Source organism: Hemicordylus capensis, chromosome 1 (genome assembly GCF_027244095.1).
Source record: "Hemicordylus capensis ecotype Gifberg chromosome 1, rHemCap1.1.pri, whole genome shotgun sequence".
In the NCBI taxonomy this organism is placed as follows: domain Eukaryota; kingdom Metazoa; phylum Chordata; class Lepidosauria; order Squamata; family Cordylidae; genus Hemicordylus; species Hemicordylus capensis.
Genome location: NC_069657.1, coordinates 58,221,946 through 58,242,409, shown reverse-complemented (window position 1 = coordinate 58,242,409; position 20,464 = coordinate 58,221,946). Strand labels below are relative to the sequence as shown.

At 41.1% G+C, this 20,464-nt stretch overlaps 1 protein-coding gene across 2 annotated transcripts in view; it reads left to right on the top strand.

Annotated features, from left to right (window-relative positions):
* COCH (cochlin) overlaps window positions 1-20,464 on the top strand; it is a 53,563-nt gene that overhangs the window by 16,347 nt on the left and 16,752 nt on the right. The window contains exons 1-2 of one of the 2 annotated variants that reach the window (XM_053290314.1): window positions 6,969-7,045; window positions 15,525-15,658. In XM_053290314.1, coding sequence (XP_053146289.1) covers window positions 15,565-15,658 — 94 coding nt within the window. In that variant the 5' untranslated portion in view covers window positions 6,969-7,045; window positions 15,525-15,564. Of the gene's footprint in view, window positions 1-6,968; window positions 7,046-15,524; window positions 15,659-20,464 lie in introns of those variants that run through there. The other variant, XM_053282747.1, reaches the window with a different exon arrangement.

The window sequence follows — 20,464 nt, the reverse complement described above, 5'->3', positions numbered from 1 at the left end:
CCACTGAATATAAGTCTACATATGTCACTACTACTACTACTATGAATATTTATATACCACTTTTCAACCAAAGTTCTCAAAGTGGTTTACATGGAAAAAGATATAATTAATAAACAAGATGGTTCCCCAAAGAGCTCACAGTTTAAAAAGAAACATAATGTAGACACCAGCAACAGCCACTGGATAGATGCTGTGCTGGGGTTGGATAGGGCCAGTTGTTTCCCCCTTGCTAAATATAAGAGAATCATCACTATAAAAGGTGCCTCTTTGCTCAGTTATCAAGGTCAACGCAAATTAGTGTGGTTTACAAGATCTATCTCCATCCACCATTAGATGGCAGCATTCTTGAGTCTGTTATTTCTTGAAGGATATGTACACATTCTTTATATAGATAAAATAATTAAATACAAATTATTATACCATTTTCAATTAGAAAAAATTCTCAAAGCAGTTTACATAGGAAAAATCTTTCTATGTAAGAAAGAAGATGGTTCCCTGTGCCCAAAGGGCTTTTAATCTAAAAAGAAACTCAAGACTTCAGCAACAGCCACTGAAATTACAGCACTCAGGCTGTCCTTATGTGGTCTACAAAACAACACAAGGGATGATGCTTAAGAAACTAGGAAGCCAGTTCCCTTTTTGCACAATGGGGATATATCAGGTTTAATGATGCACATCGTAGCCTATAAATTCCAAACATTTCAGCCTTTCCAAAAAGACTCAAACACTCACTACATCTTGCGTTCTTTCCTAGGAATGTATAATTTTGGGCATATCACCAAGATAAAACTGTTCTTTTGTTTTTCTTTAAAAAGACAAGCACTGAATTTTTATTTTGGTTCTCTTTAAGGACGGGAGAAAGGATCGTAGAGCTAGAAGGGAACTTGTAGTGCATCTAGTACTCCAATTCCCTACATGATGCAGGAGCTAGAGCAACCCCAACAGATGGCTATCCAGATTGCAGCTGGAAGACCTTCAGCAAGGGAGAGCCCATCCCACTCCTAAGTAATTGGTTCCAGTGTCAAACTGGTCTTGCCACTGAAGCTTCTCCTAATGTTCAGTTGAGATAAACTTTATTTGTATGGTAGCCCCGTAACAGTGGGGTGACACAAAATTAAACAATAAGCAGTAAAACAAAACCTACAATTAAGAACACATGAAAACTATAAAAAAATACAACTGAAAACAAAGCAATGTAAAAGCTTAACACTTAAGCCTTTTAAAAGCTTAACTCTTATCTTAACTAAACTCGTTAGATCTAGTCTTGTTCCATGGGGCAGCAGAGAACAAGTTTTGCCCTCTTCTATGTGACCATCCTTCAGGTATTTGAAGAGTGCTGTCAGGTTCCCAGTAGTCTTCTCTTCTCCAGGCTTCAGCCTTTCCTCAGAGGGCTTTTTTCCAGACCCCCTAGTCATTTTTGCTACATGCCTCTGAACCAGTTCTAAGTTGTCTCTATCCTTGTAGTGCAGAACCCAGAAGTGAACACAGTACTCCAGATGAGTTCTGGCTGGTGCTGAATAAAGTGGAACTAGTATTTATCATGGCTTTGAAACTATGCTTCTATTAATACAGCCTAAAGTCTCATTAGCCTTTTCACAGCTGCATCATTTTAAAGATTCATGTTCAGCTTGACTGCAATTGAGATTCTTTTCATATGTACTACTGCCAAGCCAGTGAATAACTTCACTGAAATCATTGATAAAAATGAGTACTGCACCTAGGACAGAACACTGTGGCACCCCACTTGAAATCTCCCTCTAATCTGATGAAGAGCAATTGATGAGCACTCTTTAAGTATGGTTTTAAAACTGGTTGCAAATCCACATGAGGATGTTGTTTTACAGACCATATTGGACCAGTTTGTTAACCAAAATATCATAATTTTCTCAAATGCTTTACTGAAATAAAAAGAAATCAGTCCATAGTAGTATTCCCATAATCCAGGGCTGCTCAACTGCAGCCCTCATGCAGATGTTGGCCTGCAACTCCCATTCCTATCTATCTATCTATCTATCTATCTATCTATCTATCTATCTATCTATCTATCTATCTATCTATCATATTTTTATACCACCTAATATGCACATCTCTGGGCTATTTGCTATAATTGTAAAATGATGCAGCTGCAAAAGGGACACATATGTTCAAATGAATCACCTTTGTACTAGACCAGGGCTGCTCAGTTCTCCAGATGTTTTTATACTACAACTCCCATAATCCCCAACCACAGTGACCAATATCTTCAGGAGGGCCAAAGCTGAGCAGCCCTATACTAGACAAATGTCCATTCAGAGATGACCACAACATTGTTGTAGTTACCTGGAATATTGGGTTTATTTCCTTTGATTGTAGAATGGGCCATTTGTCAAACCAGTTGCTTGGGGACAAACTAGACATGACAAGGTATCTTCCAACATCTTTCTTTGGTTAAAAGCAGCTGAGGCAATTTGAACTGGGGCTGCAGTGCTGAGATGGGCAAATTAACGCCTCTCCTACTATTAGCTATGGAAGAGATTAAAAAAACAGATACCAGTTTTTCTCTCTGCATAGAATAGCAGCTTCAAGAGTGAATTAAGCTGGGAAAACTGTAGGAGGAAAGAAGTTAATCTCCCTCCCACTAGCTGCTATTAACCAAAGAAAACAACATCTGAAAACCTTATTGTGGATCTCCTACATCACATTTAGTCTCAACCATAGACAATGGTTGAATTGTAACCATTGCCAGGCAGGCAAGTTGCATCATGACTTTTATTGATGGACTTCTAGGGAGGCTATCCCAAGAGTTAACAGGATTTCTTCCATGACACTTTGAGTTGAAGTTCTTCCTTCTGCCATTCTCCAGAAAGTATTGCAGGTATGCCATCCACACTTTGCTTTAAGTATGGTTTTTGTTTGCTAGAATACATCTGTGCAAGACCTGATTGCCTTTAATAAATACATGCTGGGGAATTTTCAGTAGGAATATCTTTCCATATCAATGCTGCTTTATGGATATGCTGCATCTGCTGAAATTCCACTTTATGATATATTATTAGACACACAAAAGCCCTTATTGATGTGTAATCTGATAATCCTAGCTCCTACTGGAGTCAATATGGACTTCAATTGCATGAATATGCGTATAGCCTTACTGGAATATTGAGTGGTTAAGTGAATCTCTTTCATATTCAGCAGCTTGTGTAATTACTTCAGCACATACTCATTACAAGCTACCCTTACTGCACCATTACAAAGTTACCAAAAGCTGATTGAGCTGTAGGATGTGAAGTTTCAGCTGAGAATAGGGCAATGTGCCGGAATAAGTTAAGTTGACTCTTTGGCATGTGCCCAGTGCTAGGAGTCACTCTGCTCATATTTACAATACATTTAGTTGGTTCTGAGGACCAATTTTGTATGCAAAAACAATCCTGTATATAAATAACACCCCCAAGTCCTGCTATGCTGCCTCATTGTGGTGGTGGTGGGGTGTTCCTGGGAGGGATGAGTGAAGTACGCCGGGAGGTATACTCCCAGTAGGGTCACCCAAAGTGTAATGGTCATCCCAACTGCCCAGCTAAAGCAAGCAGGCACCTATATTGGGCAGAAGCTATATAGGAAGGTGCTGGAGGCCGATCACTTCAGTGACAATGACAAAGGCGTCACTGCAGGAGAAGGCAATGGTAAACCACTCCTGTATTTTACCAAGAAAACCACATGGATAGGCAAAATAATCTATCTAGAGGATAGGCAAAATATCTAATCTAGAGTCGACACCAACTTGACAGCATTTAATCAATCAATCAACTCTTCACACTTTAATACTGACATTGACTATGATCTAGTGAGAAGACATTAGTGCATATAAGAAACCTGTACAACAGAATTTTGCTTTCGCTTTACTCATGGCTCTTGCAAACCTCCTCTAAACCAATGTTTAAACTAAAGAAGTTTGGAGTGGAAAGCTATTTGAAAGCGGGGGCAGTCTATTCCCAGTCCTGTATGAATGTACTTCTGCATGAGGTACATTCATACAGGACTGGGAATCGCCTGGGTCCCCCCTCCCTTTCGAGGGACGAAGGGGAACAATATTGAACAACTCCCCTATTTTCCTTACCCTGGAATGCAGTAAAGGATAATGCCATTTGGCATTCAGATGGTTAAGATTAGAGGAGCCCATAAAAAGTAAACACATGAAAACCCATTTTGCATGTAATGAATTGTCGTCTTTCAGGTTTCCTGCTCAGATAGGCCCAGGAGGTCTATGTTTTGTTTGCCATTTAATGCACATGTGGTTTTCCCATCTGTATCAACAGAGAGCAAACTAATAGCAACATGGTGTGCCATTTGGAACTCAATTCAGAAATCCAAAGGAAAATAATTTCTCCTTTGAGTAATGGAGGTGCACTGCTTTTAAGGACATAGCCTCAACTCTACTCTCCTTTATTTTTACTTCTCTCATCACTGTGGAACACTGTCTCTGTAGCTAGACTAATAACAATTTTCCTTCATTTTTGACATGTTTTTTCCTGCCTTTGCATGGTAACATCATCTTTGTCTACTTCTATGGACAGTGTTTTGGCATCATTTTGTCCTCCCTGGACAACTGTTCTGAGCTGATCATTACATTACTTTGACAGCACTAAGCCCATTGAAGAGAACAGGGACTTGGCACAATTTCATCTGTGCAAAAGTAGTGTATGTGTTTGGATAAGAGGGCTGTGTATCTTGAAGTAAAAACCTGGCAGCAATTACACAAATTCCAAAAATGTAATTTTTTCCCTGTGGAAATCTTAAGTTGTAAGGCAAAGATAATGGGCAGCATCCAGACTTGCACTGCTGTTGTAGAAGTATGTTCCATTACACAGGTAGGGAGGGGCAACATTCACTGATCCTACCCCTTTCTTCTGCTCTCCCCCTGACAGAGAATATGTCCCTGACAGCATCAAAACGTTAGTCTAAATGCTGTGCAATTGGTGTATTTTTCTTCTTCTAAGATTTTTCTTCTTCTACTGCTTTGTCTAAGCACTGGTCCTTTAGGAAGGTGTTGATAGTCTGCTTTGAGCAAAGAGACACCTTTTTAATTGGTGATTCTCTTATATTTAGCGGGGGAGAGTAACTGGCCCTATCCAACCCCATCACGGCATCCCTCCAGTTGCTGCTGTTGGCATCTGCCTTAAGTTTCTTTTTAGATTGTGAGGCCTTTGGGGACATAGGGCCATCTTATTTATATATTATTTATTTTTTCTATGTAAATCGCTTTGAGAACTTTGGTTGAAGAGCAGTATATAAATATTTGTAGTAGTATTCGTAGTAGAAATGAAAACTGATTCTGGCAATGCCACCCACAGACCTTTGGGGCACTTTGTATTTTAAAATTTTGTTGGCTTTTACAATAACTTTGTTGGCTTTTACAATCCAACTACATTCATTTATTTGATTAAGTAAATATTGACTTCCCGCTTACCTATCTGAGCGGTTCACGTTAACTATACATATAAACCATTGCTATAACAATTCAAAACATACATACTCCACATTGCTACTCGATTTTACCCAACCCAACCTGCTGTTATTACTATATTTCAAACCTTGCTGAAAGGTCCATATTAGAAATATAGTTCTTTAAGTAAAGTAAAAATGGTTCCCAGTCTTCTTTGAAACATTCCAAATTTTCATCCCTTATAAGTGCTGTAAATTTTGCCATCTCAGCATATTCCAAAATTTTTATCAACCAGTCTTCTTTTGAGGGCATTTTATTGTCTTTCCATTTCTGCGCTTATACTATTCTAGCCACCATGGTTGCACACATTAAAAATGTTAAATTTCTCCTGGAGAACTCTCCTTGAGTCATTCCCAGCAGGAAGGGTTCTGGCCTCTTAGGAATTGTCATTTTAAAAATTTTAACAGCTCATTATATATCTTATCCCAAAAGGCCTTTGTCTTCCCACATGACCACCACATATGAAAAAAGGTTCCTTCACATTGTCCACATTTCCAACATTTGTTTGAAACATTTTAAAACATTAATGCTAATTTTTTCGGTGTCAAATACCACCTATACATCATAATAATTTTCTTTTAAAGTATAACATGCAGTGAACTTTAAATCAATTTCCCATAATTTTTCCCAAGCAGCCATATCTATATTATGACCCACATCCTGAGCCCATTTTATCATAGTCATTTTAACCACTTCATCTCTTGTTTCCTCCAAAAGCGACAACTTATACATCTTAGAGACTAATTTATCATCATTTTTCTAATTTTTCATCATTTTGGGCACTTCGGGAGCGACAAGTATGCAATTGCTTCTTGCTGTCATACACTGTGGACAGAACTAAGATAATCTTCCTGCTCTTAGAGTAAGATCCTGTACTCTTAAGTCCTTTTGATTTCGGGGGCGGGGGGGACTTATAGCCTCTTAACTGACGTCAGTGAGACTTTGCTGAATTTTGGATGGATTGTGTTCTTTCTTAGAAATATTTCTTTCTGCATTAGGGATGTGAGCATTGGATGTGAGCATTGGATGTGAGCATTGGTTCTAGTCCCTAAATAATGTGCCAAGCATGCTATAGGGCAGGGCACTCCTTATTGTTTAATGTCTACTGAAAATTGATTCTGGCAATGCCAGCCACGGGATTTGGGGGCACCTGGGTAAGGCACCCTCGGTTGGCCCTCCTCAGTCCTGGAAGAGGCCGAACATTCACACTGTCTCATGTTGCCTCTGAATATCTTGGGTGCTCAGTGCTCAAGTGGGAATGGTGATGACTTTCAAGTCATGTCATTGATTTCGCTTCCAAAGGTTGTGTCAAAGTGTAGTGATCTTGTGAGTAAGGCACTATCTACCAGAAATAATTAAACACCTCTGGATCACTTCATCTATATATAGCATTTTACCCTTTATGCTGAAGAGGTCTAAATAGCTCAAAGTACTTTATATTTGTCTTCCATCAGATTCTAGTCCAATAAAAGCCAGAACAGCCCTTTGAAGTACTCTTTGCTTGGAAAAAAGAAAAGAAAAATGCCTTGGAGACTAGTCCCTTCTGAATAATATCTTAGAGCGCAGGTAACCCAATAATATTCTGCTTAAAAGTAAAGTGTGCCGTCAAGTCGATTTCGACTCCTGGCGGCCCATAGAGCCCTGTGGTTTTCTTTGGTAGAACACAGGAGGGGTTTACCATTGCCTCCTCCCACGCAGTATGAAATTATGCCTTTCAGCATCTTCCTATATAGCTGCTGCCCGATATAGGTGTTTTCCATAGTCTGGGAAACATACCAGCAGGGATTTGAACTGGCAAACTTCTGCTTGTTAGTCAAGCATTTCACTGCTGCTTACTTCCCCCAATATTTTCATTATAGTTCTCCATTCAGTATTCAAAAACCTCAGTCTGATAAAACCTTTATAAGGTCTAACCAAAATGAGATAGGTACAAGCAGCAAGCTTTCAGGTTATCCAGATCTCTTCATTGGGCTCATTGTCAAGCAAAGAAAAAGGCTGGGGAGGAGAAAGCTGTAGTTTGTGCCTTGGTAAGAGTCTTAAGATGGAGTGCAGGAGAAATTACTGGGTTGTATCCTAATTGTTGCCATGGAGATGTGCTATGGTTGCAAGCTCCTTAGGTGAACAGAGAGTTGAGCTCACACAAGGAGACCTTCTCTGAACAGAAGGATCCCTTGTGAGTGAAAATCTTCTTCTGTTCATGGAGCCTACAGTCACTAAGTCTTGCAGCCTACAGTCACTAAGTCGCAGTTTCATTAGGATACAAATCATATAGATTTAACTTGGTTAGTTTCATTAGGTGCCAGACATTGACCAACATCCTAAATAATAGTATGTACATGCTCCTAATGAAAGCACATGCACAGCACTAGCCTCTACACTTCCAAAGCATGGGCAATCTTGCACAAGACTGCAACCATTTTCCTGTGCTCCCCTTGCCCTGGAAGTGCTTTTTGACACCAGAAACACTTATCTGAAGATCTGTATTTACAAATATTCTAAATGAATTAATTGAAGTAATGATCCTTAGATTTGTTGTTTGTTCCTGAGCAGAGTTTTATCTGTTGTATTTTGTAATTTGTTTTCTTTTGTACCTTTCTGCAAAAATTAAAAATGGGTGGGGGGTGGAATGTGTTTCCGTGGGTCAAAGAGGATGGGAGTAATGGGAGGATGGCAAAAATTCTTCATGTCCATCCTTCAGATGTGCGGGCTCTGGTGCTGCACGTATGTTTTGTTAGAAGCATCTGCACACTGTTGGGATGTCAGCTACTGAGTTCAGGATGTACCCAAAGCCAAAGAAAGAACAATGGCTGTTCCCCATTTTGGATAATGTTTTTCCATTCACTATGTCATGCTTTCACCATTCCATCCTGTAGAATTTAATATGTAAGAGAATGATTAAATAATAGTGGTATTAGCAATTCAGTAAGTCATAAAGAAGTGATATCTCCAAATTACACCTGCCAAACAACTGGGGCAGTAACAGGAAATATGGCAATCATTAGGTAACTGGTGAAGTGAAAAAAGTACTGGAAAACTGTCAGGACATTGACAATGTGATATTGATATGACAGGTGGCCATAGGCCCTGGGCACAAATAGTGGAATGACAAGGTGAAAAGAACACCACTGTTTCTTAGAGGAAATGATTTTATTTCCTTTTAGGCAAATCCAGAAAACCCATTCCAAAAGGGCCTTCTGCCCATGGTAACTTTTACCATTGTTTCAGTGCTAGAAGGCCCATGAAACAAAGGGTGTGATGTGTTCACATTAGATCATAATGACTCTATCCTATATTATCTGCTGTGCAAGAATAACCACTTTTGGGCGATGGGGGGGGGTGTAAAAGAAATGATTTGAACAACCCAATTCAGCCAAAATACTTAGATTTTAAACTGATTCAGTTACAGTTTTGCTGCTTTCCAAGGGGCTAATTTTCTAAGCTTTCAACCTATTACTTCAAGGCAGGTTCCATTCATTTCAGTGGACGTGATATGCATGAAACTTTTGCTTAGTGGGATATGTCTCAATCCAGTAGGAAACAATTTTCATTGCTATGAATACTTAGCAAAATAGAAGAATATTTAAACCTACATATCCATAGAAGGCCAATTTGGTTGATGTATCCCCTGGACCATCCTAAATGCATGGAGGAGTGTAAGTACGCACATCTCCTACACACCACACCATCTTATTGCCACGGAGGCAGTTTATTTTAATTGCCCCTAAATGCAGAATATTTAGGGGCAGCACAGATTAACCTCGCCCACATGGTTAGGTGATAATGGGATGGTTTCCCATGTAGAGGGAGATGTGTGCATGCCCTCTCATTCCCCATGCATCTAAGATGGGCCAGCAGACAGACTGACTGAACAGGCACAGAGACAAATTCTATTAAATTTGTCTTTGTGATGTCTCCTTAAGGCTCAGTCATCTGCTATAAGCACAGGGCTCATGTGAAAGACAGCTGCCCTGTGTGAAGTTCCTCCCCTCTGTATAGAAAAGTATAGCAACACTTGCCGATTTCTTAATATATTTGTCCTGTGCGTTTTCCATACCATGAGCTGATGCACGTGGGAGGAAGGAAAAGCAAACACGATGTCAAGCAGCAGATTTTTTACTACATTTTTGGAAGGGTGGTATAGAAATCGAATTAATAATAATAATAATTTATGTAATGGAAGAACTCTACACAAGGCAATGAGTAGCCTCATGTTTTATGGTAATGTATAATTCTGCCAAAAGCATTTAACTTATATATTGTGATAGAAGCTATCCAAATTTCAAAGTAAAGGTCTACATTAGATTATGAAGTGTTGGGTGGTGGTGTGCATATATACACGTGAGGCTGAGGTACAGTGGAGAATAGTCAGAATGGAAAATAATAAGACTTAGCATTTATACAACACTTTTAAAAGCTGAATGCACTGTGCATACACTGACTGACATCCAGAACAGTCTACTGGTAGCACTCCAGAAAGGCACACCAAACACAACAGAGAGCTACCCCACTAGTGCTGGGGCCGCACAACCTCAGGCATGCAGCTTGGTGGAGCAAATTTTGATGATTTGCTTTGGCTGCAGAAGTGCCTTGTGTTACTGGAAAACATGTCCCTGGGGACTGCGTGACCTTGAGGAACATATTTTGGGTTATATAGGTCACTTCTGGACCAAGAGCAAATCATCAACATTCTCTCCCACGTTTCCTACGTAACTAGGAAAGCTCACTGTTGCATCTTCCTGGCATGTTACAGGTGGCTTGCTCTGGATGTCAGCGGTTATGTAGGCTGACATATAATCCTTGCACTAACCCTGCGAAGTAGGTCAGTATTATTATCTCTACATTTGGTTTCACAGGCTGGTTTCACAGCCACAATCCACCCCTGCAGGGGTGGTGGACCTATTAGGATGGTCCGTCCAATAAGGCTGCTGGACCCAGTAGGATTTCAAAACACCTTGGAGGATTTTGACGTTGGTGCGGCCGGTGATTCTGTGGATGCCCTGGTGGGAACATGAAACAGGGAACTCATCAGGGCAGTAGACATGATTGCTCCTAAGCATCCCTTCCAACCTGCTTAAAAAATGGCACCTTGGTAAACTGAGGAGTTGTGGGGACTGAAGCGGTTGGGTAGGTGACTAGAACACAAGTGGAGGAGAACTCAGGTCGAATCTGACAGGATGCAGCATGTGACCCATTCGAAGACTTATGCGATGGTCGTGCGTACAAAAAGATATTTTGGTCTGCACGCATTGTGACTGCAGGTTCGTGCTCAGCAGAGCTATCCCGGGTTGTGAGGAGTTTAGTCTTTGCTCGTTCTACTTCAGATCAGTCCCCGGGGTTGTTCTGCTGTGATACTTTTAATGGGTTCTTTGCAAACAAGATCTGTATTTGGCCCGACTTGACTCCACTATTTCTGAAAGGTCTACGGAGGAGGAGTCCAGCAATCCCTCTTGCAGTATTAGATTGGATCCGTTTCAGTCTGAGAGTCCTGAGGATGTGGACAAACTGCTTGGGGTGGTGCAGCCTACCACCTGTTCTCTGGATCCTTGCCTGACTTGGCTGCTTCTATCCTGCAGGGAGATTGCTGGAGGTGGCCTAGTTAATATCATAAATGCATTGCTGATGGAGGATAGGGTACCTCCTTGTTTGAAACAGGCAATGGTTAGACCACTCCTTAAGAAGACTTCTTTGGACCCCTTAGCAATTGATAGTTACAGGCCAATCTCCAATCTCCCTTGGCTGGGCAAGGTGATTGAGAGCATCAAGCTCCAAGCAGTTTTGGAAGAAACCGATTATCTAGACCCATTTCAAACTGACTTTAGAACTGGCTATGGGATGAGACAGCCTTGGTTGGCCTAATGGATGACCTTCACCGGGGAATCGACAGAAGGAGTGTGACTCTACTGGTTCTTTTGGATTCCTTGGCAGCGTTTGATACCATCGACCATGGTATCCTTCTGGATCGCCTGGGGGAGTTGGGGATAGGTGGCACTGCTTTGCAGTGGTTCTGCACCTATCTCTCGGGTAGATTCCAGATGGTGGAGCTTGGTGACAGTTGCTCTTCAAAATGAAACCGCTGGGTGAGGTCATCAGGAGATTTGGTGTTGGGTGTTATCAGTATGCTGATGACACCCAAATCTACTTCTCCTTTTCATCTTCAGGAAATGGCACTCATTCACTAAATGCCTGCCTACAAGCAGTAATGGGCTGGATGAGGGATAACAAACTGAAGCTGAATCCAAGCAAGACAGAGGTGCTCATTGTGGGGGCTTGGAATCTGAGGGGTGAGTTAGATCCTCCTGTGCTGGATGGGGTTACACTCCCCCAGAAGTAGCAGGTGTGCAGCTTGGAAGTACTCCTAGATCCAGACCTGACCCTGGTATCTCAGGTGGAGGCTATGGCCAGAAGTGCTTTCTGTCAGCTTTGGCTGATTCGACAGCTGCATCCATTCCTTGAAGCAGATGACCTCAAAACAGTGGTGCATCAGCTGGTAACCTCCCGGCTCGACTATTGCAATGCGCTCTACGTGGGGCTGCCTTTGTATGTAGTTTGAAAACTTCAGTTAGTTCAAAATGTGGCATCCAGATTGGTCTGTGCGGCAACCTGGAGAGACTGTATTATGCCTGTCTTGAAACAGTTACACTGGCTGCCAATATGTTTCTGGGCAAAATACAAAATGCTGGTTATTACCTTTAAAGCTCTGAGCAGCTTAGGTCCCAGTTAACTTAGAGAGCGCCTTCTTCTGCATGATCCCCACCTCACGTTAAGGTTATCTGAGGAGGTCTGTCTCCAGTTACCACTGGTTCGTCTGGTGGTGACTAGAGGCGGGCCTTCTCTGTAGCTGGTCCTGGACAATGGAATGCACTCCCAGCAGAAATCCCTAACTTGAGTTCATTACTGTCTTTCAAGAGAGCCCTTAAAACCTACCTGTTTGGCCTGGCCTTCCAGGGTTCTTAAACTACTGTTAACTGTTTTAAATTGTTTTAAATGGTTGCCCAGGTTTTCCAGGGTTTTTAGCTGTTTGAATGTTTAGTTGCTTTTATTCTGTATTTATAGTTTTGATTTTAATTGTTAGCTGGTTTTAATTGTTTTTATCCTATTGTAAACCACCCTGAACCATTTTGGAAGGGCGGTATATAAATCACATAAATAAATATATGGCAGATGGGATGGTGAAGCAGAGAGGGAGTGATTTGCCCAAGGCCATCTAATGAGTTTGTAGTGGAGGCAAGATTTGAACCAGGGACTTTCTGATACATAGCTCCATCTCTTAGCTAGGGGTGTGTGAGCCAGCTCAGTTTGAATCAGGCTTGACATTGAGCTGGCTTGGCTTGACAGGTTCGGGGTTGAACCAGACTAACCTTTGCCGGTCTGCGTTAGAACTGAACCTGTTCAGAGCTCTACTGGTAAAGGGGAATCCGGTGAAGATTCTACTGGTAAAGAGGGGTCTGCATGCATAGAGGCCATTTTGTGACCTCTGCACATGCACAGAGGCCATTTGCACATCCCTACTGTTAGCCACTATGCTACAGCAGCTTTCATATGGTTTCATTACAAAAAGGATAATCAAATGCAAAAAACAAACCTAGACAGTTGAGGTGTTAAATATTAATATAATGCATAATCTAGACTCCTGCTGGAATACTAAGCAGGAATACTAAGCCATTAGGATTACAACAAATTAAAGATAACTGCATTTCGTTGCAACTGAATTATATATCATCTACCATACCTTGAGATTTGCCGACATGGGTGGGTGGATTGAATGTTATTTGTGGTGGATATTCAATATTAAGGTAGATATTAAAATCAGGTTTAGTCCCTGCTTTCAGAAACGTGTGGATAGATCCTTTGAAATCACATAGATGCTTGTACCACTGGTCTTTTAATTTACTTTACTATTTATTTGAAAGGGATTTGCATCTTCCGTCTCTTACTATCTGTTATATATTTTGAAGAATTTGTGTGATTGTGTGAAATAGTCATACTTCTTGATGACCTACAGATACCAAATTTTGCATGAACAGTCCCACCACTTAAATCAACTGAATATACTACTTTTTACGCTGGAATATGCTTGGGGACATATTTAAATAAATATTTTTTTCTTTTTAGCAGAAATTCTTAATTAATCATCATATTTTAACTACTATTGTTCTCAACAGATTTTTTAACACTCAATAGTTAAATTGTTTTGTATCGTATTTTGTGGTTTTCTTCTTCTTCCCTCTTTGGTCTGTTGTGATTTCATGAATTGTGTGTTTTTGTTTGATGTTTTGATGCTGTGTTGTGAACCACACAGAGAACAATTTGTTATGGGGTGGGTAACAAATAGAGTGATGTAACATGATGTTGTTTGTTATTATTTATTATTAATCATATCAATAATTCCATAACAACATCATGCCCGTGAGAAGTGGAAGATCTTTCTTAGTTATATGATACTATGATTCAAGTTTACCATATATGGTCATTATTCAATTATTCAATAAATGAACAATGTTTGGAGCTGAAATCCTACAACTTTAAACCTTCTTTTACTTCCCCTTTGCAAGCACATTAATAAAAAAATTATATTACATATATTTAATTTATTGAACTTTCCTCTAAGTGCAGTCTACGTAAAATGATCAACATCGATCAACAACGGGCCTCACATACTAGTTCTAAATAAAATCCTTGTTTTATTTTTCCCTTCAGTTACTTCACTATTATCAATTCCAGCCTTTCTTCTCCCGGGCTGGATCTACTCCAAAGGAATCCAATTAATTTTAGATTATTGTATGTACAGAATATAAATGATGCTTTGCAATCTTAATAACTCTTATAATTTTCTATAAAATAGCATGTCAAATATTTGAAACTCATGACTTCAGAAGTGTGAAGAATTATTTATTAATATCCCACAAAGCAAATCTGGTTGATTTACAGTTATGTAAAACATAACTCCGCTTCTTAATAGTCATTTTATCTTCTAGTTTATCATTTATTTGACAGAAAAGATGGAATATTTCTAAGTTAGCATTACAAAGTGGAATGCCTTTGATAACATCTCCTCTGCTACCTGTCAGCTACAGTCTTATTATAGCTTAACACAGTACATCGGGGGGAGTGTTTGAGTGAGTGTACACATTGATTTCGCTGAAAGATGCTTAAGTGTGTAGAGTTGTCTGTCCTCCTCCAACTTCACGTTCTCTTTGCCTAGTTCTGTGCTATGTCAAATATATGTACCACCACCTCATAACTTGCAACAGGAGTTGTTGCTTCAACAAATGCCTTGGGTCTGTTTGTGTTACTGACACACCACCACAATTTGTCATGTGTTGATGCAGCAGTTCTTGCACTTTATTTATGGTGCAAGAACTTATTGTACTTATTTCTGGTGCCATGATTAATAGGAACAGACCTTTAAGGAATTGTACGAAATATCTATCAAGTGCAGCTGTTACAAACCTCAGAGGTTGTCAGACTGGACAATTACATACCCATCATAGTTCTACCTTGAACTATACTTGGTTGATATTATATCAGTCTTGGGGCCACGTCACACTGTTCCAAATTAGTACAAATTCATTGTGTGCTTTGTAATGTGTGAGAAACAGTCACACGGAGTTCAGTAGGACCTGCTCCCAAGTAAGTGTGCATAGAATTGCAGCCTAAAGCAACTATACAATAAATCCAAAATAGGTTGCAGTCCCAAAATTCTTACTTGGAAGCAACTCACACTGAACTCAGTTGGACCCAACATAGCTGCTGAGCAGATATGTTTAGGACTGAACTTAAAATATATAAATTACTCTTCAATTTTTTAAGGAATTGGAATGCGCTATCCTTGAATGAGTTGCCCTATATACCATTTAATCCTACTCATTTTAAGATCAAATCCAACCAAGTAGGTTTACAGCCCTTGCAAAATATTCATGCTTGAATTTCAACACTCTCCTCTACATTGTGGAAAAGATTTCATTGAATGCATTTAGCATACTTGAAATGCTTATGTGATAATTAACATCATCATCATTATCATCATCTTATTATTTTGATTCAGGGGTGTGATCACCAGTTCAGGAGGACCTGTAAGAGTCCAGATGTTACCAGGGCAAGAGAATTACTCTGCAACTTATGCCAATGGAATCCAATCCCAAGTGCTCTCTAGATGGTCATCCTCTTTCTCAGTATCCAGTAAGTGAATGAAATGCATCAAACAGAAGAAGTTAAGGCTGGTGCTTATTCATTTTTCTCCTTGTTTCTTTTTCTGTTTCTTCTATTAGCAATTTATGATCAGAGGCAGCTCCAGCATGAGGCAAACTGAGGCAGTCAACTCTATCAACAATTTTTTCCAGTATCTTGGGAGTGGCAAAATACTACCCTCACACCATCCTCTTCTGCCCACTACTATCAGAATGACATTTTTTCCCACCACTTCACAAAGAGTTGCCCCAAGAGGGTCCTCTGTTGCCACTGCAGCCTCCTCAGCCTGGCATGCACCCTACTACCTCCCTCACTGGACTTAGCAATGCAAATGAGGAAGTGAGAGAGGAAACAAAGAAAGACCAGTAGAGTACAGGAGTTGCTCTTTAGAGTATCTACAGTACCATTTGGAAAGATTAGTAGAGTGCAGTATGTAGGGAACAAATGGCAGTTCAACTCCCATTAGCAAAGCTAAGCCAGTTTGGGGAGAATTCAGCCAAGCAAGAGGTCTGGAGATAGTTCTTTAAGTTTGAAGAATAACAAGGATTCTTCTAGAAGTTACAAAAGGATAGGAAAGCTGAGCTTAAGGCTGAAAGGGGAGAGATACCAAAACAACAGCCATCTCTGGAGAGACAAAAATGGAGACTAACACTGGAAGAACAAAGATGGGAGGAGTCCAGCACTTTTATCCATGATCCTAAACCCCCCACAATGGTCACTATGAGACATTGCAGCTGAGAGCTGATGCTGCCATGGTCCTAGTTCCAACATAGTAGACATACTATAGAGCTCCTCCTGTACTCTACTGCTCTTTATTATTTCTTCTTCCTCCTTTTCATTATGACAGCAGCATCTGGAGGGAGTAGGAGGGGGTAACTAAGGCAGGCAGCAGTGACAGTAACTGTCGCTGCTGCTGTGGAGGAGGGTGTGGGCGTTCACATTTGCACACACACTTAGAGAAGTGGTGACAGCTATGGCAGCTGCGGCAAACAAACAAAATTGAGGCACATGGACAGGTTTCAGGATAACATTTGGTGCCCTGCCTCAGGCACATTGAGTTCTTAGGCCGCTACTGCTTACCTTACTATTACTCTTGTTCAGGGGCGTATCTAGGGTGGGGCAGGCAGGGCACGTGCCCCGGGCGCCACTTGAAGGGGGGCGCCATTCTCTAAAATTAAAAAAAAATAGAATAAAAATGGTCGCTGAAAACAAAATGGCCACTGCACATGCTCAAATGGCCTCTGTTTTTAGTGGCCATTTTTAAAAAATAAAAAACCCTAAACAATGGCCACAACACATGCTCAGTGGTCCCTGCGAGGCCCTAGAGGCCAGCGCGGGGAGGGGGAACCTTTGCAGACCCCCCCAGCCTTTAGGAAGCACCCCAAATGGCTACAGGTAAATAATAATAATATATTATAAGTCACTGTACACATATTTAGTTTGGAACTAGGTACAGAGAATCAGGGCTTGTGAATACTGAGCTGAAGCTTATGAGCTAGGATTGTATTCATTTGCTCTTACTTTGCTTCTTGTGATAAGTGAGTTAAATGTGATGTCTTAATAATATGGCTATTAGTGGTGAGTTTGTCTTTGAATCAGTGTGAAATCCTTAGTATTAAGGCCCACTGGGAGTTCCTTGCTCTCTTTCTCTCATTTTAACTGTCTTTCTGAAATACTAGAATATATTACAAGCTGTGACGAAGTTTACTCTGCATATCCTTTAATTATTTTCAGAGTTGCTGGGAAAAGCCAAATTTTCAATTTATTTTAAAAACTTACATAATAGTGATGCTACAGTGCATAGTAGAGAATTAGAACAGGTATTTCTGTTTAGTTTCCCAAGTACACCTCCACATAGTATTTGGGTATTTCATGAGCCCCAGCATACTGAAATCTGTAGTTTTCCAGCATTTTTTGGTCTGGCTACGTCCATTGCTAAATAGTTTTTGAAATATTAAAAGATTAACAAGCTTGACTTGCATTTTTCAGCTGATATTATGGTAAAGTTATCTGAAAGATGGGTGTCAGATGTTTGGACAGGGGGCGCAATTTCAGTGCTTGCCCTAGGCACTATTTTCCCTAGATACGCCTCTGCTCTTGTTCCTCTGATGAAGGGACAAGAGAAACTGTTCCTCTAATGAAGATGTTTAGACAACTCTAATGCATAATGCATAAAATAAGCACTAATAAAATGAAGCCTTTTTGAATTAGAGGTTTTCTTCAAAGAGCGTCCTGAGTATCTTAGCTGCTGTAAAAAATATAGGAGCATATGCAGCTGTCAAAATCTTGGCTGCTGCTTTGGCTTTAAACTTATATGCCAGGAAAAACTAGGGATGTGAACAAAATGGATTTTGTGTTTTGTTTCAGGCTCGAAACAAAACACAGATGGCTGAAAGGTTTCGTTGAAACAGTGATCGACCCAGTTGTTTTGATGGGACAAACCTCAAAATGTTTCAAATGTTTCAGCCATAGGGAACACCTCATTGTTCCCCATGTGTAGCTCCTAGGGACACCAAAGTGTGTTGAGTAGTAGAGCATGATGCATTCTACCTGTTAGAGATGTGCACGAACTGATTCAGAGGTCCTTTTCCAGACCTTCATCGGACCAGTCCAGTGGTCTACGGGGGGGGGGTTCCTTTAAGGGACTTGAAAAGGTTTACCTTTAAGGGTTTACCTTTAAGGGACTTGAAAGGGTGCTCTCCACCCTCATCCCCACCCCCCCTCCCACTGCCTGTCTCCAACCTTCCATGGTTGGGCAAGGTAATTGAGAAGGTGATGGCCTCCCAACTCCAAACAATCTTGGAGGAAACTGATTATCTAGATCCATTTCAGACTGGCTTTCGAGCCGGCTATGGGGTGGAAACTGCCTTGGTCGGCCTGATGGATGACCTCCAATTTGGAATTGACAGAGGGAGTGTGACTCTGTTGGTCTTTTTGTATCTCTCAGCTGCTTTCGATACTATCAACCATAGTATCCTTCTGGAGCATTTGAGGGGGTTTGGGGTGAGAGGCACTGTTTTGCTGTGGTTCCGCTCCTGCCTTTCAGGCAGATTCCAAATGATGTCCATTGGAAACTGTTGTTATTCAAAATCTGAACTTTTATGTGGTGTTCCCCAGGGCCCCATACTGTTTCCAAAACTTTGTAAGCTTTTTAACATCTACATGAAACTGCTAGGAGAGATAATCAAAATATTTGGTGCAGCGTGTTATCTGTATACTGATGACAACCAAATCTATTTATCCATGTCAGCATTATCAGGAGAAGGCATAACCTCCCTAAATGCCTGCCTGGAGATGGTGGTGGGCTGGATGAGGGATAACAAACTGAGACTGAATCCACATAAGGCAGAGGTGCTTATTGTGTGGGGTTAGAACTCAGGAGACTATTTTGATCTGCCATACCTGGATATAGTCACACTTCCCCAGAAGGAATAGGTATGCAGTCTGGGGGTATTTCTGGATCCTAACCTCTTCCTGGTGTCCAAGGTTGGGGCAGTGGCCAGAAGTGCTTTCACCTTCGGCTGATGCACTAGCTGTGTCCACTTCTTGAGCTAAACTACCTCAGAGTACAGTATAATATAGCAATATCAATAGCAATAGCACTTACATTTATATACCGCTCTACAGCCGAAGCTCTCTAAGCGGTTTACAATGATTTAGCATATTGCCCCCAACATTCTGGGTACTCATTTTACCGACCTCGGAAGGATGGAAGGCTGAGTCAACCTTGAGCCCCTGGTCAGGATTGAACTTGTAACCTTCTGGTTACAGGGTGGCAGTTTTACCACTGCGCCACCAGGGGCCCTTTCAAGTCCCTTAAATATGCTGGTAATCTCCAGACTTGACTACTGCAATGCACTGGACATTTCATTTGCAAGTAATGAAGACAATAACTCAGAATTACTGATATAAAAATTCTAATTTATAAGCCCAGGGATACCTTTGGGGTAATGACTTCGGGTACAAGTGCACCACAGAGTGTCAGATGTGGAAACCTCTTCACTACCACCCCTGCTGCATCTGGTCTACTGCCACCGCCTCACCTTTCTGCAGCAAACTCCCCTTTTCCTTCCCCCAATCCTTTCCATGCCAGGGCATGCTCCACTTGCCTTGTCACACCCCCACCCCGTTCACTGGAGCTCACAGACTCCACCCCTCTTCCCTCTTGCTTCTCCCTCCTGGGCACATTCTGTCTAGCCACCAGTTTGTCACTCAGTGCTACAATAGCAGCATGCAACTTGGTCAGAGTCTTTCACCACTACTACACTGCTGCTCCAGTAACAGCCATCATGTCACCCACCATTCTTTGGTTTCCACTATCTGTCCAGCAGCACAACACTTGTCTGCTTCAGCCAGAATGCAGCGGACTGGCTTGCCATTTTGGCTGCTGCTGGTTCCCCAGGAGCACCACACTTGTCTACTTCCTCTCCAGATTGTGGCAGGCAGTTAGTGAAGCAATGGTGAGAGGTGGCAGTGAAAGCGAGATACCTTAGGGGGTAAAGCCAGATGAATGCTACTACAGCAGCAGTGATGGACATGAGGCCAGTGATTGGCAGAGGCCACTGAAGCAAGTCGAGGTGGCAAATTGCTCTTTGCCTCCAACAGATTTCCCCGAGTAGCTTCAGCATAAATCATAAGATGCTAGAGATCTTCATAAATATATTAATTAAAATTTAAGCTCTAGCCCTTATTTGAGACACTGAGTAGCCAGGAGACTGGATGATCCCATTAAGCCTACTGACTTTTGTTTGCATTATCTTTTGCACATAGGCCACTGAACAGAATGTGATAAATCAC